Raw genomic sequence first — 23,427 nt, forward strand, 5'->3', positions numbered from 1 at the left:
TTGCCACAGAATTCACAGAATACTTCTCTGTCTGGCAGCGGCAGCTGTTTCTGTTTCTTCTTCTCAGAGTAAATGTTCAGCAGTAGGACTCTGATTGAGCATCCCAGATGAGCAGAGATTAGACCATCGCACCAAGGAAAAAAATACAGACCAGAAAACGGATTTCTCTCAGATTACTAGGAGAGCTTTTATTTGGAGCGTTGCAAAGTACATTTCATGGTTTTAGTGCTCACTCTCTCTCACTCACGCTCATCTTCATTCAAATAAAAACACCTTTTTTTCCTCCATGTCCGTTCCTTTTGTCACTGATTTAGAAACATTTGGAATAATTATGCAATTTCTTAATCGTTTACCTGGAGTTTATATTTGAGAATGGAGAAACCATTTCAGTCCAAGCATAGAAATATACACAAGAGAGATGAATCGTATCATATATGAGACAATCAATTTGCTATAGCATGGCTTCAAGCTAGTATACAGTACGAAACACACTGAGGTCATACTGTAGGCAACAGATTAAAAAGTAATGAGAATGAAACTAAAAGTTGCAGTCAGTATTTTCACAGTGGGAGGAAAAGCAACTTTGGATTGAATATTGCATGTTTATGGACGCAGCCGTTTACTAATATTGCTGCAGAGGCTTTCTGGTCGGACAAAATCATCCGATTTAAAGGGTTGTGTGTCTCTCAGCGCGGACACTTTTACTCCTTATGAAATCCTTGAAGAGCAAAAGAAATGCGTAATGTTTGCTTAATCTCTTTTTATCCAAACAATGCAGATGCCCTCAGAGCTGTGTAGATAGTGAGGCCTTTTGGAAACAGTACTTTCATCGTATACTGCACAGTCACATCTTAGAGGTCAGTCTGTGCAAATGCAGCTCAGAAAGCTGCTGCCGGAAGGCTGTGATTATTATTTCCAGCAGCTTCGCCACCTTTCCCTAACAGAGCCAGAGATTCCAGCGAGTGCACATTATCATTGTCTAGATGCATTTTAGGTGGAGCCGAGTTCTCACCGCCTCCTTCACCTCCCGCCTCCTGTGGCTCCCCACTGGCAGCAGCAGCTGCAGCGGCAGCCACGCACTCCTCTTTGAACAATCGGTCATGCTCCATCTTGAGCTCTTGGTAGGAGCGGGAGAACATGTGGAAGATGGAAGTAGCAGGGAAGGCCATGATGAGAATGCCACTGAGGATGCTGCTCAGTGCTACCACCTGTCCCGGAATGGATCTGGGCACCATATCGCCATATCCCACTGTCGTCATGGAGATAATGGCCCACCAGTAGGAGGCGGGAATGCTGGTGAAGTCATGGGTACCTGTGAGCTCGCTCTCAGCCAAGTGCACCAGCGGGGAGAAGAGGGTGACAGCGACGCAGAGAAAAAGCAACAGAAGGCCAAACTCCCGGGTGCTGCGTCGCACCGTCAGCCCCAGCGTCTGCAGGCCGAGAGAGTGGCGAGCCAGCCTCATCACGTAGAGAATTCTCAGCGCTCGCAGGATCCTCAAAACCAGGCCTAGCTTGTCCAGGTAGCCCTTACCTCCTCCCGGCCTCTCGTGTTCCAGCGCTGGGTCTTTCTCTGTCACCACCAAGGAAACGTAGTAGGGCAGGATGGCCATAGCGTCGATGATGTTGAGCGGCCCGCGGAGAAAGTCCAGCTTGCTCTGAGCTTGAATGAACCGCAAGATGAACTCCAGGGAGAACCAGGCCACACACACCGTCTCTATGATGAACATGTTGTAGCACTTAGATGAACACTCGCCCTGAGGTGGAAGAGAAGGCAAGGCAGAGAAATTGAGGATAAGAGAAGCGAGAATTGACAGGGAGTAAGACAGATGGTGAGAAAAGCACAGGGAGAAGATTCAGAGGTCAGATAATCGTCTTTGGTATTCATTAATTAATCATAAGTTACATTCGGTCAGCATACTAAAGCTACTGCAGCTGCACTGGTGGGTTATAAAGTGACGTGATCGATCAATTATTGCATTTGGGAAGACCTCAAGGATTAATCCTCCATGGGAGTGGCGACAAAACGCAATCAAACTTGTGTGCCCTCCAACGACAGTGTCAACGAAGAGCAATGCAATAATAAAAAACTCCTCTAAAAGAATAGTGGGAGTGGGGTGTGTGTGTGTACATGACACTGCTGCTGACTGACCCTCGTTTTCACACACTTGTGCCATCACGCAGATATATTCCTCGCAGCCAGGACAGCTCTTTGTCATGTGACTTTGAATATATGTTGTTCTGAGTATTTGCTACAATGTTTCTCTTAGAAGCGCAGTTTCTTCAGGCAACACTTTGTTGTCGGTTTCTGACTGTAGTAAGTGAGAAATATGCTAAAGTATCCCCTCTGTGAAGAGGAGACTTTGCGCCCCGATGATGGGGAATCATCAGTTTTTCATAATGTTATGAGTTATTTGGTTTTTACACAGGCTGAATGTGAGACCGCATTATTAAGACAGACACTGTTTATGTCTTCTCTGTGACACTCCTTTCATCAGCCTCCCCCCCATTTCTCCCCACGTTTCCCATTGCTCACTCTCTGCTTTTATCTGCACTGTCTCATTCATTTCCCTTCTATCTCACAACTTTTTTATCCTCCTGCAAGCCTCTCCTTCATCCCTCTGCCTCCATCTCCACCTTCTCATCATTTATTCTTCTTTCCTCCTGTATCGCCCTCTTCGAACTCCCTCCCCTCTCATTCTTCATTCTGTGCTCGCCCCTCACACTGCTCTCCTTCTGCATTAAAGCCTGCATTCATTCATTCATTCATTCAGCGTTCCACTAAGTGAAGTTTCTCTATGCGTTGTATCCGTCATACACACATACATCTGTTTACTTCGTGTTGCATTATCACTTGTGTCCACTCTGCCTTTTTCACTCTTTTTAATCCCACTGTGATGTTTTGCCTTTTTGCTTCATTCCTGCAGAGTGGCTCTGCATATTTTGTAATGCTGGTGCAGGAATATGTGTGCTAAGATATTGTGACTTTCAAAGATGTTCCTTTGTGCAGGTTGCATCATGCAGTGATGCTAGCAGTGATAATAGCAGCGTTTATCCAGTCTATAAAGGAGGACAGTCTCTCAGCTCTCTGGCATGAATCTTAGTTCTTCAAAGTTCAGGACAAATTTGTCTTGGTGAGACACTTTTTAGGTTTTATGCTCTACAATCTACATTTGAACAGGTCTTAATATTAACTGTTTAAATGCTTTTGAAAAGGATTAATTTTATTTGATTGTATTGTGTTAATGTTTTATATATAAGGCCTTTCATGGCAGATGTAGTTCTTTTGATCATTATTTTTAATGGACAAATATTCATTAAGTAACTTCATGTTGCTTTAGATTTACATCCAGTACGACTTGCATACTGTAGCATAATGCAGCATCAGCTTCTTTCAAGGCTTCGCTGAGTTTTATGGTGTTTACACCCAGTAAAATATTCAAACCCAAGATTCCACATCTTTCACTTGCTGCATGGAAATAAAATTAAGCCTGACCTCTTTGCTACCTTATGGTAGGAACTGACCCCCACTGTGATGAAACTGTAAGCCTAAAACAATATGTATGAGGCTTCATGTCTCCCAGGTGGCTTAAAGTCTCTATGTGACTATAAGAAGTAAAAAAAGCTCTCTGTTAACTGAAGACATCGATTAAAATCGATCAGTCTTTTGTTTTCCAATTTTAGACTAGTAATTAAAGATTTCAGTCACTGTCTCAGTTTAGCTTTTGATATTTGCTAATTGCACCAAACGGCTTTCTAAATGTGAGGATTTCTAGGAAAGAAATGATGTAAAAGTTGCTGAACATGATTCAAAAACAGATGAATAAACTTTAGTCCCGACAATCGTGATAAACATGAACCTTTAATGGTTCCTAGAAGGAGGAGCAGGGCAGAAACACATTTAGTGTATCATTAACATCAGTGTGGTTAATATGTTAGCCAAGACATCCTAGTTTCCACATGCAGCAGGCAACATGATGGCTTACAGCTTTCTTTTGGTTTCTCAGCAAAATCACAAAAACTCTTTGTTTTATTTTGGCCTTTGAGTCGACAGCGACATCGCTCTTAAGCTGGTCATTGCATCATAATGTTTCTGAGAATTTATGATGTATTTAACATCTCATGTTAAAATGTATTCAATAAAGCTGCAGCCCGCACAGTTAAAAGTAGAACCACGATGGCTATATATGATTTCTCCAGAGGTCTGAAGGACTCATTGCTTGATATTTTTGTTGAACTAAAGGAAAAGACACACCACAGCAAATCATTACCTAAATATTAACTGAATATAAACCTTTAAATTTCTCAGTTTCAGGACATTCATCGTGTTTTTTCTGTCTGATGTCTAACTCTGTGGTCTCCCTGCATGAATCTTTAAGGCACTTTCTGTCACAGTGTAGATGTTCTGTCTGACACAAGCACCATCCTCTCCTCGCGGCTCTTTCTTTCTCAGGCCTATCGCAGCTTTGTGCTCTCGCTCTCTGCAGAATAGACCATTTGTTAGAGCTCCAAGCCTTCTACTTCTGTTTCTCTGCCTTTCAACTACAGACACAATTGTGCACACAATAACCTCCCACAATACTAACTATCTCCCTGACCTTATCTCCTCCGAATGACTCTGTGGAACTAATGCCAGCAACAGCACATTTCAGCACAGACACCATTCACCCCACAGCTGTCTCATAGGGGGTCTCGTTTTATCATCTGCATTAACACATCCCAATGTCAAATTAAGACAAAGACTGCAGTGGGGGCAACGAACACTGAGGCATTCTCATGGCAAGGACATTTAAAATGAGCAAAGAGGAAAATACATTATTATTATTAGTAGTATTATTGCAGCTTTCCTTATATTTCGGAGATAAAAATGGTATTTCTACAGAATCCCTCAGATATGTGGGGCATAAATCAACTCGAAGTAAATGAATAAAAAGAACTCAATGACAAAATGAACAATATGTATGACGCAAAAAAATTCTACCCAAAGGTCGAGCTGATCTGAACTGAGTTGCTATTTTGCACTAGATGTGTGTTTTACAAAATAAACACATGCATGACAATATTGATCATTATATTTTGGCTGAAGTGCCCTAAAAGCAGCCCTGCACTCAGCCAGAGCTCATTATATGTGATCACATCCACACCTTACAGTTTAAGTATTAACTAAAATGTTTAATACTTATGTATGATGACGCTATTTTGAAAACGTAAAGTATGCATCTTAGGCAACTTGAGATACTACACTTGCTATGTAATACATTATTTTGGTATTACAATGTGAACACAGTGTGGAGAAAAAGGTTTCAGCTGAAAATGTCTGTGTGACCTTGACAATTGTCCTTGTTTTGAATACGGCAATAACAAGGAGAAGCCAGATGCTACAATATTAATATATATAAGCATAAAACTATCACAGCATTACAACCTATACAAGCTAAAGAGAGCAGCCCAGAACAGAGTCCGTTGGCATGGTGTTGTTGCGGACCTATGCTCCCCCAGGAGTCAACAGGAAAATTGATTGAACCTATACAAAGTGATGTCTGCTGACCCTTCAGCATAGCTGCTTTTCTGCATGACGGTTTTTCTGTCGTCTCTCTAAATAAACATCTGGCTTTAACTGCGTAATTTTGACGACTTGCAATGTGCTACACGGTGTTTGTGTTCATGGTTAAGCAGACGGTCAGAAACATTCAATCAGCTCGTGATGGTGTTTTTCTCGTTCTGACCCCCGCACTGGTTCATCGCCATCATACTGTTACTGTTGTGTCAGCATCAGTTGAGCTTTATATTAATGTTGGCAGCTTAGCATCTACCCTGTGCAGTCAGACAGCTACTGGCTGTGGGGTCGCTCCGTGTACCGTGGGTTTGAAGTGTAAATGTGTGTCTCTATTGTTGGACAAGAGAAAGCTTCTATATCTCTGAATTATGAATGTTTTTTTTCACGTGTGGATCAAATAAAGCTGCACATTTTCACTGTGTTCAAAAGATAATTAGGACAACTCTTCGCAACTGTCATGCTGCTACAGCAACTCAGGAATGTTTGCTTTTCTAACCACTGCATGATTATAAACTGTGGTTCATTCTCTGACTCCTTCACAGTATGTCCATATAACTCTTCATTCCTCTTTCTTCTACATCTCTTGGGGCTCCTTCTCCCACGATGATTCTGCAGTCCTGCATATCAAGAGGTACAGTTGGAAATGGGAGCAAAAGCAAAGATTCTGCCCATCTGTCAGCTTTACTGTGCAGCAGACCTTGAACAAACTTTGCACCACTAAACACTTTTCCTCTATGCTGCTTTACTGACCTTGCCCTCACTTTGAACGCTCTAAAGAAAAGCTGAATAAAGGAGTGTGTGGATGGACAGCGAGGACAACCACAAAAGACACGCAGCTGTCCTTAACCTGGAACTGCCAACATCGAGCAATGTGTTCACTAGTCATATGGACACGCACGCATGCACACTGGGTAGAATATGCCGTGTGGACTATATGCACCCATTGAATTACAAGAATCCTTGAGATATATTGTAATAAATAAGAGCCTCAAACAGCGAGCTATTCTCTATAGAGTACGACTCCTTACACTGAGCACCTTACCACGGACATTTGTGTCAGCATAGAGTTGCACGGTTTTATCTTCATATGAAGTAGCTGTAAAGCCTTCAGAGTTATCCATCACTGATAAAGACCAAGAGATTGTTCATGCATGAAAACCCCAATAGAGAAAAATGAAAGTGAGAAGGTGGCTCGGAGAGATACGGGAGAGAAAAAAGAAGAATAGATGAAAGGAAAGTGGGTGGCTAAGTGGTGCAGAGGGAGAGAGGAGAAAGGGATTACAAGCAAAGTTGATGAGGAAAAGAAGAGGTGACATCTGAACCATGGGGACCATTTGCAACTCTGCATCTCTATTCTCTCTCTGTCTGTCTGTCCGTGCAGCACATGGACACACAAACATCCACAAATGCAGAGATGACAAATTTTAACAAAGGTTTTTGCTTGTTAGACTCTCTCTTTCATGCCTGCATGCACACAAACAGACACACACTAGTAAAGTCTGTCTGTAGCCTCCAGTTTCAGTGCAAACTGCTATAAAAGCAATTTAATGTGATGTCAGTTCCTCATCCAGTATTTTAAATTGTTTAGTGTCCCATCAAACTATAGGCACATCGGGCGCACACAGACACACACACGCCTTCAGTAGACGAACATCAACTTTTATGATCACAAAAACATTTTGTGCAAGCGTTTTATTTTTTATCTGTAAGAAAATTATAAAAATGTCTCGTCAGAACGTGGAGCTGAAAAGAAAAAAGCAAACTATTGGCTGCAGTGTGCACCGGCTCACTCTGAGTGTGTGGGGGAATGCAGCGTGACACAAAGAGTGACTGCTGTTACGACACGACTGAGCTGTCTTGTGAAAAGGGAGTTGGCAAATGTCATGTATGTAACCTCAGGAAATTAAGCATCTGCTGCTTGTTTGTGTGTCACTGTCACAACTGGTTTTCTACCACATCCTACTCTGTCTACTTTTAATTGATCTTTTGGGCCGGCTGGTTTTTCTGGGGAGTTTTCCCTCACCGGTGTTATTCCACACCTGTCCACCAGGTGTCAGCTGTGTGGGCTCCTGTTACACAACCGCATAACTGTGCCAATGTGCTTCCTGCCTCCACAGCTGTCCCACATCACAAATTACTTTCTACATGCATAAGTAGAGCTGTTTTCTCAGTTACAAGGTTGTTTGCAGTGCATCTGTTAATTATGCTGAGCTTTCGTTCGTGGAATTAAGTCTTACCATTTGGCAGCCATCTTAGCATCGTAGACATGTGGGTAGTTTTTTTTTTCCTTGTATACCTTATTAATCCCCTGTGGGGAAATTACTCTCTACATTTAACGCATTCACTCAGTGAAGCAGTGGGCAGCCACCGATCCAGCATCAGGGGAGCAGTGTGTAGGGACGGTACCTTGCTGAGGGTTGCCTCAGGGTAGTCGTTCGATGGATTTGAACCCCCGACCTTCCGATTATGGGGCAAACACTCTACCTGCTGATATGAGTTATGCACACATGTGCAGTTTCACAATATTGTGGCTTCATTAGCATGCGCAAATATGATCATCATATCTGTAGGTCTGGTAAATCCTATCAAACACTCACCAAAAATCATGTTCTAGATAAGGTCAAGCAAAAAGAACCTTTACCTACAGTTATGGGAAAAAAGAAAGAATTCAAAGGGCTCTGTGCAGTCCTGTGAAAGCTAAGGGGAAGTAGCAGCCAGGTGCTGCTGATCAAATGCCCTTGGTTAATTAATCATCAGTGCGTGTAAACACCTTTATGAAAACTACATGTTGGCAATAAATGTGTCTCAACAAAATGTCATTCAAGGTCAGAGTGTGCAAAAAAATAATAAAAACCCAAGAGCCACATCTCAGACTCTACAGGCCCAGTTAGCATGCTAAAAGTTAACATTTGCGACAGTGCAATTAGAAAAAGAATGAACAAGTACTGCTTGTTTGGAAGGGTTGTCAGGAGAAGGCTTCTCCTCTCTAAAGACAATATATAGAACTATAGCAGAGGCTCCATCTGATCAAACCACAGAGATGTTCTTTACACAGACGGGAACTAAGTGGAGATATTTGGCCATAAAGCACAGACACTGTGCTGCACGTTTAAGACCAACTTCCTTTTGCTTACAGTTGTAGGCTGTGCTATGTCCTGTTATTTACAAACCATTTAAAATACTGTTGTAAAGAAGGTGATACCAAGTTGCCAAATCACTTTAAAACCGAATTATTGAAAACTCAAATGAAGCAAAATCACTCAGGGGAAAGAAATTTGAAGCATTTAAGGTCATTATTGTGTTTTTGTATTTGGGAAAATAAGCTTCTATTCACAAGATTTAAAGTCATATTTGAGACTCTGCTAATAAATAGATTTTTAGCTTTTTATATTGAAATGATCTGTGAAAATTACTAAATATTTTCAGACTAATTTTCTAGCTCAATAGTTTGAAAGCTCAACACACTGCAGCTGAAGAAAAGCTGACAAATTCTTTTAAACAGACAAAACACAAGCAAATATTTTGTATTTTCATTAATCAGCTTTTGCTGCATTTAGACAAAAGCAGGCAAATTCAGAAGAAAATGCACCGGACAAAAATTTAAAATAGAAAGCAAAGATGGAGGCGGGCTCATGGCAGATATTAGATATTTGGAACATATGAAACGGGGAAAATACTCTTTCTCTAATTACCACTTTAATCTTTGAATAGTCAGCTTATTTTTTTATGCAGCTTGCTCTTATATTTGTATTACCAGATCACACTCAGGGACTCTGTGCATCTTTACCTGTTGCTATAAGTATGTATACAGTTTACAGAGATTCATATGATGCAACTCTCAAATGCATTTTAACTTGTAGATGTCAAAATATTAATTTATAGGAGGAAGTTCATGTCCAGTATGTTCTATATTTGTTCTCATTCACCTTTTGAGCACAGCACGAATGTGAAGGCTACTTGACATTTATGGAAGTGTGTGTGATGCATCTTTGTTGCATGTCTTTCATTTCTTTTTAAAGGTCATCACAAAAGCATCAAGTGATTTTAAAATTCATAAACTGGCAACATCGGGTGAGACACTTTGAATTAAAAAGCAGAATTTGAATTTAAAATGTGTTACAGGAGACAAAGGTTGAGGAATGGCTCCCGTGCTTTGCTGTACTTATCTATGCTGTGCGATCCCACTCTGGCATGGACAGGATAAACACCTCATGCTTTGCTGTTCTCTCAATAATCCCACTTGGCAGCCATGCGGCACATCCGACGGAGGGAATGCAGCTCATAAGCAGATAGGCCGTAACAGGCGTGGAATCTGCTTGGAACTGATACGTTCAGAGTACATACATGCCCGGGGAAACAAACAAGGAAATGCATATGCATGCTAACTCAAAGTGTTGCTACAATTATTCCAGCTGCAGTGGAATCTGATTATTAGCATGTACTGTAACTGCAGACCTTCTTGTGGTCTGAAGGTCTGCCAGTTTAGAAAAGATCTAATGTCTGCCATTTTAAAAGGACAGTGCGTGTACACAAACCGCCGACTTAGCCACCTCTTTTTCCTACTTCTCCGGCCTCTATTTCATTCCCTCTAATCTGCAGCCACCTGCTTCTCTAAAGTCTTACTTAGTTACTTAAGTATAGTAACCCTGAGTAACTGGCAGACAACCAACTTTACACACCAGCACCTATTTATGCTCTCTTTGTGTGAATTTAATGAAGGGGGGGAATCATCACACACAAAGCACGCATGCTTAATTTTGTGCCTCTGTTGTTAAACACACAAACAAGCTTATGACTGATGACAGTGCTTTGTCTTCTGAATTTGGCCAATGACAGAGAGAGTACACACACACACACACACACACACGTGTGCACACACATGCACACTAGCCTTCGTGTTAATTCTGTGCATCTATTACATTATGTTTCACATCTCAGGTGTGCAAGTAAATCATCTTAAGCTAAATTACATGCAGGGGGAGCCTTTAGTTACATTATGCTCACACAAAACTTATCAGATCGCTGTCACTGCTGCTCTGAGCTGCAGGGGGAATTCATTCATGCTTCCGAGTCCAGATAGTCAAAAATGTTGGTCTCCAAATCACAACTCCCCCCTCACAGACAAAAAATGTCTTTGTTGATTCACATAATGGAATTTAGCACAGAAGCAGGAGGCCAGTAATTCTTCTGAGATGTAATCACAGCCAATACTGGTTTTCAGTGAAGCTGGACATAAAATGCCAGATAAGGATCCAGACTCAGGCAAAAGCGTGTTTTTGGTTTCAGACGCTTGGATCTCTGACAACCAGTAAATGTTATACTCTTTCCTGGCCAATCGTTTCTTATTTCTATTGTTTTATTTACTATATTATATGTAAACCTGTCTCATAGATTACATGAGATGCTACCTGTTCCATAGCAGGTCAGCGCTACAATATGTACCCATTCATATCACAACACACCGGTCCACTGTGTCCATTTCACAGATGCAGACGTTGCAGTAAGTTTCGGTAATCTGCAGTATCAAGCCAACATGAAAATAATCATGCATTAAACAGACATTATACATATTAGCCACCTAGCTTACTCGATTCTAACGATTAAGGATCCTGGAATTAAAACACTAACTTTAAGTATATCATCTCCCCCTGCTGGTAATGCAATTTCTGCATGCGTGTCCATTTCAGATTTGGAGAGGCAAAGCGTGAAAAGGACACGGTGGACTCGCGTGTCTATTACACGTTTTGCTGTGATACTGGGTTGACCCATCACCTGTCAAACATGAGATGCCATTCTTAAAGGCAGCTATGTGATCGTATTATTAATGAATGATCTTCAGTGCTGCCCATAATTTAGATGTGGAAGGATTACTGACAGTAATTGCTTTTAGGTTATTATTCCATCACTGAGGCTCTGTTGAAGATGACATGAATAGAAGGTCATTTAATGGACTCCAAGAGTGATTACACACCATTACATAAACTAACTTTATCTTAATGACCTTAGAGTTCAGCATATCAAATGCAACATGCTACGCTATTAAGAATTGATGTCTAAAAATAGATTTTTGACTGTGCTGCAAATGCACAGTCAGTGTCAAGGACGTGTGCTTCGTATGACGCTCACCGGCGGGCGGGGAGGGGTGGGGGGGCTAAAAATGCTAGCAAAATAATATGAAATGAGTTAGGTTTGCTGTGCCGAGAATGTGTGCGCACACATGTGTGTCTCCTCTTTCTTATTTACCACTTTGTCTGAGACAGCCTCTAAATACTGAACAGCTCCTTTGAGAAAACAGAAATTGGAATGCAGATGTTTTAATATTTACCACTCGTCTCTTACTCCTCTATTACCTTCTTCTCTCAAATACATAAAGTGATACTTTATCTTCCTTCAGACATCACAAGACTCATTATGTCAGTTTTGTATCTCCTAATAAAATAAGAAATCCTTCTCGTCCGCAATCAACAGCCCAGCTCTGTAACTCAGTGGGACTATTGACCAGTCTCTGTTTGAGAAGATGTGGATGAATCAGAACGCTCAGTGTGGCGCTTGAGCCACGTAGTCTGTCCCTCAGTCTCAAGATATTTGTGATTGATGTCCTGGGACGTAACTATTGAACAGCAAATCCCACTCCAATTTATGGCATTAAGAACATAAAATGACTCCCCAGGCCAGAAAGCATCTGAATTAGGCAAAGGAGAGCAGATCTGTCGAGGCTGTCTGAAAATGCTCCATCAAACAGACTTAATTCCAAGCACCACTTAATGACAGGAACGTATTTCTGTGATAGACGGATGAAAATGAATACAGACAGGTTTTACTTTGAAAGCACAAATAAAGTGCGTCTTTGTTTCATTTGTGACATTTGAGCAATAACATGTAATTTCAAGAAGGTTATCGATATATACTGAGACCTGCTGCTCTTTCTGAGTGTTGCTACCATAGATTTGACTCAAGAAGATTACTGGTGTCTAAAAACGTTTTCATGAATAAGCAAGCGTCAAAAATAACGAGCGATTCACTGAGATCGTCGTGTCTTTTAGCTCAATATGTGACACTGATGGAAGAAAGTGCTTCCACTCCAGAGGGATTACATTAGGGGGCCACAACCAGAACGTGAAGGTTAATCCAAAACAGTAAAAGTAAAGACACAAGCAAGAAGTAAAGGCAACATCACAGCATCCTGTAGCTGCGAGCCATAAGGTACAGATGAGTTTTGTTACTTTGTTATTTATTAGAATAAATAACACCAAAAATATCACCTAAAAAATAACGTGAATCGAGTTTTTTCTCAATCTACACTTGATTATAATCTCAAACAGGATTACCTGAGAGTGATAATCAGAGGAAATGATTATTTTGTCCTTTCAGCCTCTCGACAGCAGCGACAGATCTTTTGTGAATAGCTAGTTAGTGAGATGATGCTACAACTTTTTAGTTCTGTCAACGTTTGAGCAAGAGCACTGCATCAAACATCCCATGAACTTTATTTAACTAAATCTATACTATAGTTTGAAATACTTTCTGTAAATAAACACTGGTATCCATCTGTGCGTACAGTAAGTTCATTTGGAGAGCCATTAGCAGTTTGGTAGCCCAGTCTCACTTTAAAGAGTCACTGACAGTTCACTTCAACTCATTGCATTTATATTGCACTAAACCATTACAACAGTGACCTCTAGGTGCTTTACATCGTTAGGTAAAGACTCTACAACAATACAGAGAAAACCCAACCATCAGATGTCCCCTATGAGCAAACACCTGGTGACAGTGGGGAAGAAAAACACAGTTTTAACAGGAAGAAACCTCCAGCAGAACCAGGTGAGCCAGAGATTAACAGTAACAAATGATTAAATGCAAAAATACGAATAAATAAACATGAAGAGATCAAAAGTAGGTAAGTGCAGAAGAAATGCTCAGTGAATCTTGGGAACCCCCCAAACTTAGGCCTATAGCGGCATAACTAAGGGAGGGTTCAGAGTCACCTGCTTCAGCCCTAACTGTAACCTTTCTCAAAACTTTTTCAGTTTTAATAGTAAAAGTTTGGGGTCTGTCTCTCCAAGCCAAACTGAGAGCTGGTTCCACAGAAGAGGGGCCTGAAAACTCTGCCTCTCATTCTACTTTTAATATCCCAGGAACCACAGTTATGTTACTATAAGTGATCTCAGGAACACTATTACATGCTTAGTCTAATAACAGCCCTGAAATAGTATGGATCTTGGGTACTATTAGGTAGGTACAGGAGCCTTTGATGTATTAAACAAATCACTTTCATTTCAACTTACTATAAGGTATTTCACACACAAGCATCTTTAGACTTTAATGGGCCAAGAAAAGAAATGGGTCAAAGAAAATGTATTATAATCCAGGACCACTTACTAATATAGATATTAGGTGGCTGACTAATCACTAATCATATATTGATAGTAATTTTTTTAATCTTTGAATGATCATCTTCATATGAATCCTTTTGATTTTCTTTGTTAAAGACTTAAAAAAAACGTGTTAATTGTGTAATGTGCACAAGTTATATAACAGAGAAAGACCTAGTTTGGTATTAATGTTATAACACTTCTTGTTACTCCTTGGCAAAATATGCAAAATTATAAAATTCTGAAACTGACAAAAAGATATTTCATTTAAATTTGGATGATCTGCCCTTCAAAGAGTCTCCTTGGGGAAGGGCGATCGTGGCTCAAGAGTTGGGAGGTCGCCTTGTAGTCGGAAGGTTGCCGGTTCGAGCTCCGGCTTGGACAGTCTTGGTCGTTGTGTCCATGGGCAAGACACTTCACCTGTTGCCTACTGGTGGTGGTCAGAGGGCCCAGTGGCGCCAGTGTCCGGCAGCCTCACCTCTGTCAGTGCGCCCCAGAGCAGCTGTGGCTACAATGTAGCTGCCATCACCAGTGTGTGGGTGACTGGATGTGTAAAGCGCTTTGGGGTCCTTAGGGACTAGTAAAGCGCTATATAAATACAGGCCATTTACCATAACTTTGCAACTCTTATGGTGCAAATGCTATTTTTAGATCGCTCCATGTTCGGGTACAAGCACTTGTGCATTTATGACAGGCTTGGATCTCCTCTGATGTGTTACAGCACTGACCCTTTGGGAGAGGAGAAAGTCATAAGGACTCAGATCTGGTAATTAGGGTTTGAGGAGTGGCCACAAGAGCAGTCATCACAGTTCAGGCTGTTTCTCTGTCTCTCTGTGCAAGTTTAAGGTCCACGGTGACTTTGCGAACACACAAGAGCAAGCTCACAAGGTCGAAAGGAAGACCTCCACAGAGCAATCAAAAAATATCAGCTGCACGGGGAGCAGTGCTTCAAATCACACCTTGCCTTTATGTACCTACAATAAGTGTTGGGGAGTAACGGAATACATGTACCGCCGTTACGTATTTAAAATACAAAATATGAGTAACTGTATTCCGTTACAGTTACCGTTTAAAAAGGTGGTATTCAGAATACAGTTACTTTGTTGAAATAAACGGATTACACGGCGGTACTTTCCTGTTTCATATTGTCGCGGGTCAGGACTGTTTGGGTTTTGTTTATTCTGTTGTTCCAGGCGGCAGCGTTACGGTTGCCATGGTTACAGGGTAACGCTCTCTTTGTGTGTTTCCTGGTGAGCGAGCGCCTTTTTGTTGTTTTTGTTGTGCTAAGCTAATAGGCAGAATGCTACAGGCATAGCCCTAAAGCATGCAGCCTGATGGGCAGTGTAGTCCGTGCTGCAGGGGGAATGGACTGCCATACACGTTATGGGTCTGTGAGCGCGAGGAGGGAGAAGAAGGAGAGTGGAAAAGCTGTCACCGAGCAGAAACGGGAGCTGGAAGCATGTAAATATAATAATAACCACTTCAGCCAAGAAGAGAGCCTGACGAGCCCAGTTGTAAGTAAGCTATTAAGACTCGACTGTACACTGTGTTCATGTTTTCCTCCGAAACAATAAGTTCCATTGAAGCAGCCTTTCAACGCCTCTCTCTGTCTAAAACTTGACCCAGACAGCAAAGTAAAGCTAGTTTTCGGCTACGAGCCCGACACAAACTCTACGTATTAGTCAGAGGTCCCTTTACTACGGTTCGGCGCCGCGGACCTTCAGTAATCGTAATAAATCACACAGCAATAGGACATTCATGTAGTTGTAAACAGCATGATAATATATTAAGTAATCCAAAGTATTCAGAATACGTTACTCTCATTGAGTAACGTAACAGAATACGTTACAAAATAAATTTTGGGGCATGTAATCTGTAATCTGTAGTGGAAAACATTTTAAAACTAATCTTCCCAACACTGCCTACAATATGTTCTTTGATAAAAGATCAATTTATTATCTTTAGTCCAAAAGCTGCTGTTGGCATCATTTGTATACGAGGCATGAAGCTCAACTCTTGTTCGGTGTTTTTCGACATGATCAAAGATGCATTGTTGAATCATATGAAGGTTTCTTGCATCCACTTGCGTTTTTGTGCTTTCTGTCAAAGTGTCACAATTACAAACATCCTGCAGAAATGACATTGATTTCAGAATCACATTGAAAGTTTTTACATAATACAAAGCAGAGATACATGCACACCCACAGCAGGAGACAGAAGGATGAAAGAGTGGTTATCAGTGGGACTGGAGCTGAGCTGTTAGCTCCTAGTGGTATACTGCTTGATAGACGAGATCAGCTGAGGACAGAGAGAAACACATTACACGGACAAAGGGGAGCAATCAGAGGAGAAAAATTAAGTAATGTTTCTTGCCGGGTTTTTTCTACCAGAAACTTCCTCTCTTATCTCCCTAAAGCACATTCTTTCTCTGTCTCTCCTTTTCTCCTTCACTCTATTCAGCCACCTAGTCCACAATCCATCTTTACTTTACGCTATCTCTCCTTCACATGCCTTAGCCAAACAGAAACAGGCAGAGAAGGTGGATGAATTATGAGTGGACGAGGGAATTTCAGCCCACTCCGGCACATAACAGAACAGAGAGACAAACGGCAGGACTACGTGAATTAAAGATGACAGGAACCCTGCCGCTGCTTGCTAGCTGGACGCTGCAGATGGAGTTCAATGCAGCTGAATAGTCTGAACCTCCGGAGCATGCAGAGGGAAAAACATGAAAGCGGCAGATGGATTTGTTTACTTGTAGATGGAACTGCCATCCTCTTTCTAGGAATGAGCGCAGACATGCAAACACATGCCTGAGTGAACGCATACACCTAAATGTCCTTACGTCCCACAACATCCTCCCAAAGGTGTGAGATGTCAGACACAATCATACAAATCTCAGATGACCTGATAACCCACACTGCTGCCTCAGGGCATCGAGACAAACACTCCTAGTTACACTAACTCCTAGAAAGAGTTTCACAAAACTTTGCACTGGCTGGAAACACTGTTACACCAGGAATCAATACGGCGTGGTAATTGCAAGTGCGTGTGTACGAGGGAAGGCTGCGTGCAGCCTTTCAATGTCTCCGTCAGTGCAGCTGTGCTTACCTGAGGTGAATATCAAGCAGGAAAACTTCATTTACCATTTACATAAAAATGCTACTGTAATACTACACATCAGAAATGTTATGCTATTCAATCTCTGCTTGCTTTTAAATCCTGCTGCATTTCTCATTCGTTTCTGCTGGACCTTTCACTGTCATCACTGCATAGAAAATAAAGCTACAGCAGCAACTGAAGCCACTGCATATTTCCACTTAGGACAATAGTAATAGGTTTGATCTATCACATGCTCTAAAAGGTCCATATCGAATGCATAGCAGCAGACCAGGAGACTCGATCCACTCCCGAGCCAAAGCTCTTGTCCATCTGTGTTCCTATGACTCTCACTAACTACTGGACTCCTCTTGGCAGGACTCTCAAAATCCTCTCTTCAGCCTTTACAACTCATCAAGTATTCTGCTGTCGGCCTTCTCCAATAACACCACCCCCTCCCTGCACTCGATCTTTTGGCTGCCTGTGACTGCTCGTATCAAAATCAATACAGAGATGCTGCTGTACACTTCTTGAGGAGTTTCCATTGAACAGGTGTGTCAACTTACATACATACGTACATATGTACTGTCTTGAGCCTGATACTCGGTTAAAGTTGCTTTATTGTACACCTGAACCTGATATGCAGGGATTATTTTGAACTGTAATTGGACTGGTACTCATGTAGTGCCATAGTGGAGCTTTCTAATACAAGTCTCATTCACCCAGTCACACATACATCCATGCAGAACTTTGCCTAAGAACTTTCTAACACAGGGGGCAACTCTGATTTCACCAACTTGCCCAAGGATACTTTGGATGTGGGCTGGAAGAGCCAGAGATCGATGCACTGTCCTTCTAATTGGTAGGCAACCTGCCCTACCACCTGAGCCACAGCTGCCCAGTTGTGAATTGTACTGAGCTGCTCTAGAATAAGAATGTGGAGCTGGGAACGAGCCTGACAGGTCTACTTCAAGGACACCCGGCGTATGAAAAATGATCAAGTCCTGAATGGGGGACATGCTGCTGTCAGACGTTAGTCATGAGCCAACATGAGACAAAAGAGTAAATGTGTGCATAATTCAGAGAGCGCTGTATCAGTTTCAGTGGATGGGCTATTCTGTGTGCAGTGGTAGTGCATATATGTGTTTTTTACAGCGTGTCTGTTGATGCACGCGTGTGTGAGTCCGTCTACGTTGTCACATACAGTACGCTCATTTCATTATTCAGATACTGGACAGGCCTCAGTGAGCAGCTCCGGCTTAATTATTCTGTGCTGCTACGGGTAGACAGATCACACACCGACACTGCAGCGTCCCCCCAGAATATTGAGGAGGATAAGATGACAGCGAGTTTTATAGTTTAGAATTTTCACTTTTGCAACATCAGCATTTGTCTAAGATGTTCTCGCTCTTGTTTTTTGTTGTCCTTCAATCCAGAGTGGAGTGATATAAAAACAGTTAAAAGCAATTATTCATAAACATGCAATTATGTGTGCACAGACCCCGACTTGCAAAGGGCCAGCGTATAGCCTGGGTTTGGGGATCATCTGGACTTTATAATGGAATCTATCACCACCACTAATCTCCACACCTGAGCTGCAGCAATGGCAAAATGTTTATTAACCAAATATCTCCATTAAACACATTTAATGTTAGTTTCCAGGAAATAAAGGAAGTGCTAGTGATTATGTCTTGATGAGCCTTCATTCTAAGCAGTCACGATCACTCACATGATAAATCGCTTTAGGACTCTCTCTACAAAATTGTCATTTATGGCTCTTTTGTACTAATCTGACTTGGTTTCTGAATCTTCTGCTGCTAATAGCTACGCTTGCAGCAGGCCAACACACGCTTGGTCACCAGTGTTGATTTCACTGGCCAGTCATTTTCCTCAACGACCAAAAATAACAGGCTGAAATGTACTGACCCTTTTGTGAGTGAATAAAAATGAGATGAAAATATTCTGGAGAGACGAGATCCAATCAGAACTAATTAAGTTCTGCAGGAGACAGGAACTAGCATCCATGCTCCCTGTCTCACGACAACGTGATAAAATATCAATGCATGGGAGGAAGAGTGGAAATATGGGCACATTTCACATTCAATGTCAAGGAAAAACACAAGAAACCTTTACACTTTCCATTTTTGTCAGCTGATTCAACTTTAGATCTGGTGTACTGTACTCTTACCATATTTAGTTGACTAAAACTACACTAAAACTAAAAGAATTTAGATGCCTACATCATGACTAAAACCCAAAGACTATGACTGTACCTAAATCAAAATGGTCACAATCAGCACTGTTGGCCACTCACCCTGTCCTCTTCCTCTCTGAGGTCTGGCATCGTGCTGATACATAAACTGACAACAGTCACGGCAACCATGATCACCGACAGGCAGGCAAAGATCTTCCCAGGTAAGCCTGACTGTGGGTTTTCTACCATATCTCTTAGCCAGTTCATCACTTTTCTGTATTGTGTTTCCTCCACTGTCTCCCGCTGCATGGCGTTTTTCTGCCTGCGCTCCTGCCGACGCCTCTCTTTCTCGTGCACTTCCTCGATGCGCGTGTACATCTTCCTCTTGCAGCAGCGCTCCATGTACGCCATCTCCACGCCCCAGTAGGTCAGCTCATCGTGCAGGGAGAGGATGCACATCTCTCGTAGCAGCCGGAGTTTCCCTGCAGCCAAGAAGTTGAGGATAACCCTAAAGGCGGATGGTGAGCGGTCGAAGAAGAACTCCTTGCGGGCTTCATCGTAGTCGTCACAGATGCTGGCGATGTCCTCAGGTGACCTGCAGCCACAGAGGCGGCCAAGTCGTGTGAGGGGAAATTGCTCCAGTGTGCTCCAGGGGAAGGTGTAGCGGTTTCCCCCGACATTGATCACTGCCAAGGAAGCATGGTCGATGGACAAGAGGTCCTCTGGCCGACGGATGAACTGAGCTCTTTGGTAGTACACACCCTATAGCACGAAGAATGAAACGGTGATCATTGTTATACGATTTGAGAACTTGTTTAATATAAATCTTCCCTAACCATTAAATTTACCAGCAATCGTGTTCATACCTTGATAGTCTCAGTCTCTGGGATCTCAGTGAATATGTGGTCGAGACTGCTGTCATCACTGACGGACAGATTGCTGAAGTCATGGTTGGCATTGCTGATGATGGGCATGGCAGCATTCACAGAGCACTGTGCTTCGATTGGAGAGTGGACAGCTCAGACCAGATAGCAAATACAGAGAGAGTCTGCAGACAGTGCCCTCTGAAACTTTTCAGTCTCAATAAACATCAGTTTTTCTGATTTACAGATCTGAAAAAGTTTTCCTGCTACCGTAGGAAAACAGAAGAAAGAAAAGGTGCAGTGCTGTTTTCCTTTTTTTGGTCCCCAACCAACAGAGCGTCATGAGGTAAGAGGTCCACAGCAGACTGAGTCTGTGTACCAGACTTCAACATCAAATCAGTGGGTAATCCTGTTCTGAAGCCAGTCTAGCAAAGACAAGCCTGAATAAGAGGACTGATCACTGGCTGATAGCTGCAGAGAATGAGCTGCATGAGGTAAGGAGCCAAATTTGCAGTGCTGGGGTGTTTGGGGAACTGAGGAAGATCCTCTGTGTCACCACAACAGGATTAGGGAGGGTCTAAACCCGTGGTGGCATCATGCAGGCAACTGAAAGAGAGACAGAGAGAGAACTGTTAGAACGAAGCAAGGATGGACTGAGATTAAGGCATATACGACAACACAGAGCAAGAATAGGAAAGACTGAGAACAGACCCAAGACTGAGAAACCTAAAGGAGACTGCAGTGCTAGAAGCTCCTCCCTCCTCTTTCACTTCTTTTCAATGAGAAAGAAGACAGTCACACTTGCTGTACTGCTATAAATGGCCCGTTGCTGAATGCATAGGCGAGGAATTTTTTGCTCATGTTCACATTGAGAGAAAAATGATCTGTTAAGAATGAAAGACTAACAGAAGAAAAGAACGTTCAGGTTCACGGTATGATTCACACTCAGAGTACGTTACTGGCCGTGTGCTTCAGTGTCTGTTGCACAGCGCAAGGTCCAAAATGTTTGCCGTTGGCAAAACAACTTCCCTGAAACTTACTGGCACTGTTAGCTGTTAAAGTTGCCCAGAATGGTGAGTTGTGTCAGAGCTTTAAAGAGTTATAGTTAATACTCTGATTTCAATGTGAGCCCTCTTATTGTGTTATTTGACATTTAATTGAATTCAACAAACACTCAGATAATCCTCTGTAGTTTGTTTTTGTATCCTGTTACTAACAATACAGCTGCCTTATATTTGGCTGTCCTCCACTTTTCTCTTGGCAGCTTTTGGTGTGAATAAAATGCTACAGTGACATTTCTTCAAATGTCCCAACAGTTTAGATAATCCTAATTTAAATTTCACAGTTTTCTACCCAGGACCACCAACACTAACACTGCAGTATTGTCATTGTTCTGCTTAGTATTCATGTAAAGTACATACAGGCTTATTGAATGTGTGAATGACACTTGGACGAACTGGATCGTACCCAAGTGCTTCGGTGCTTCAGATGCAAGAGGATAAGATCCTGTTATTGAGGAACCAATAAATCAGTTCTGTCAAGGTGCTGGTATTTCATTTCCACCGCACAGGAAGAGGAGAGAATGATAAACTGTAGTTAACTGATCTGTAGTCCTAATGGAAGTTCCCTCTTTTTTCCTACTGTAAAGTTAATTGAAGGAAGCGCTTACACTGTTACTATCAGCTAATTTTGGTGCAACAATAGACACAAATCCAATAGGTTAGATGGTCAGTCAGTTAAAATGAAATTCCTATTGTTGTGCATTTTCTTTAGAATTCAGTAAGCGGAGTTTTATTGAACATTGTGACATTTAGGAATCCTCCAATTAACTTATGAAACTGACTAAAAGTTAAAGTTGTATTAAAATGAGAATACGTACAATTCTGTTTTGTTTTTTAGATTCTTGACTCTGGGAGTTTTCTATTAAGTGGCTGTGCTGCATGCAGCATTCATTCAGGGAGCTTATGTTATATTCATAGTCAGTCAACAGTGACTGCGTTTGTCAGGAGCTGCTGGAGAGGCAGGGATGCTTTATGTTCAGCAGGAAAATCTCTCTCTCTGTCTCTCTCTCCCCAACTTGCAAAAGCACACACTGGGAAACATTTTTACGCCCTTATCTCGAATAGATATCCAATTAAACTCGGTTAAATCTGTCGCGTAATTACGATCATATAACCAACTCTCGTTTGGAGGATTTTTGCAGAAAAGAAAATAATAATAATAATAATAATAATAATAATAATAATAATAATAATAATAATAATACGACCCCGAAAGTCAAATGTGGTTTGAAGGACATTTTAAAGACCGTAATCTTACAATTGATTCGAAACAACTTCATATTTTGGATACACTTAGTTCCAAATAAAACTCTCAAACACAAAGTGTGATCATTTGTCCTCCTCTGTGTTACAGTGTTGGCGAGATAAAAAGAGACTTGTATTTCATTACAACTTCAGACAAATATAAAAACTACAAACAAAACCCCTGCAGACGTCGATACAACTTATGAGCACACCTTACCGTCCTCAGCCCCGCGCTCATTTCAGACGGCCGGATCGATTTTGAGTAAAATCCCTCAATGTCGCCTCTCAATTCCTCCGATCATTCAACGCCACGTCAGGGAGTCAGCGGTCATCACCAGCCACCACATGTCACAATCACAGGGACGCCTTTCCGGCGTCATCCACTCCGATGGAAGGCGCGCAGACAGTCTGAACATACCGTTGATGGGAAGCGAGTAAAGGTTTGGAGCACTGAAAGTGTCCCGTTACAGCTCACGGAGCGGTGCTGCAGGAGGAGGAGGAGGAGGAGGAAGAGCACGGGAGGAGGGAGTCGGCGCTGTGGTGCGCAACAGAGAAGACCGTGGATAGCTTACCCAAGTTCAAGTGTGCGTAAAGGTGACAGCAGGTACACAAGTGACCGGGAAAAGGCGACTGTGTGCAAGTTCCAGAATACACAAAGGGGGCATTTCAGCAGAAATGCGGGCATCGGGTGGCTTTTGTTGTCCGCTACCTTTTACACAGTGTGTAATTCAAGGACACTGAGGAGATGCTATCCTCCATGTTTCCTACCCTGACCGCTTCACGCGCAACAGGGGGCGCGGTTCTCCCCGGAATTACCTTCACCAACACATCTGAACTCGAGCTCCAATTCAGACTCAAATTTTGCAGTCAGCTTGTGTTTTATGTGTAAATAAGACCAAACTAGTGGCTTTAAAGAAAACACAGCAAGACAGAAAATTTCACGTTACCTGATTTATCAAAAAACACAAACATCTCTGTGCTGTTCTGATGAGGTGAGCCTGTTTGCGCTGCAAATTGGACGGTCGACGAAGAAGGTGCT

The 23,427-nt window shown here is 42.1% G+C and overlaps 1 protein-coding gene across 2 annotated transcripts; it reads right to left on the bottom strand.

Annotated features, from left to right (window-relative positions):
- Positions 1-162: 162 nt before the first annotated feature.
- Positions 163-23,191, bottom strand: kcng4a (potassium voltage-gated channel, subfamily G, member 4a). Of its 2 annotated transcripts, none has more exons than XM_026176704.2 (4): positions 22,606-23,191; positions 20,086-20,688; positions 19,340-19,981; positions 163-1,754 (listed from the first exon to the last, which is right to left on the bottom strand). In XM_026176704.2, the coding sequence occupies exons 2-4, from the start codon at positions 20,191-20,193 to the stop codon at positions 879-881; spliced, it is 1,626 nt and encodes a 541-aa protein (XP_026032489.2). In that variant the 5' UTR covers positions 20,194-20,688; positions 22,606-23,191; the 3' UTR covers positions 163-878. The 2 variants fall into 2 exon arrangements, with proteins under 2 accessions (XP_026032489.2, XP_026032490.2); XM_026176705.2 differs by having other exon boundaries at positions 22,601-23,191.
- Positions 23,192-23,427: the final 236 nt, after the last annotated feature.

Source organism: Astatotilapia calliptera, chromosome 7 (genome assembly GCF_964374335.1).
Source record: "Astatotilapia calliptera chromosome 7, fAstCal68.1, whole genome shotgun sequence".
Taxonomy (NCBI): Eukaryota; Metazoa; Chordata; class Actinopteri; order Cichliformes; family Cichlidae; genus Astatotilapia; species Astatotilapia calliptera.

Coding starts and splice junctions, on each gene's coding strand:
- kcng4a (XM_026176704.2), bottom strand. CDS start 20,193: ATGCCCATCATCAGCAATGCCAACCATGACTTCAGCAATCTGTCCGTC. Junction 19,982..20,085: donor CAGAGACTGAGACTATCAAG/GTATGAACACGA, acceptor TTCGTGCTATAG/GGTGTGTACTACCAAAGAGC. Junction 1,755..19,339: donor TCAGAGAGGAAGAGGACAGG/GTGAGTGGCCAA, acceptor CTTCCACCTCAG/GGCGAGTGTTCATCTAAGTG.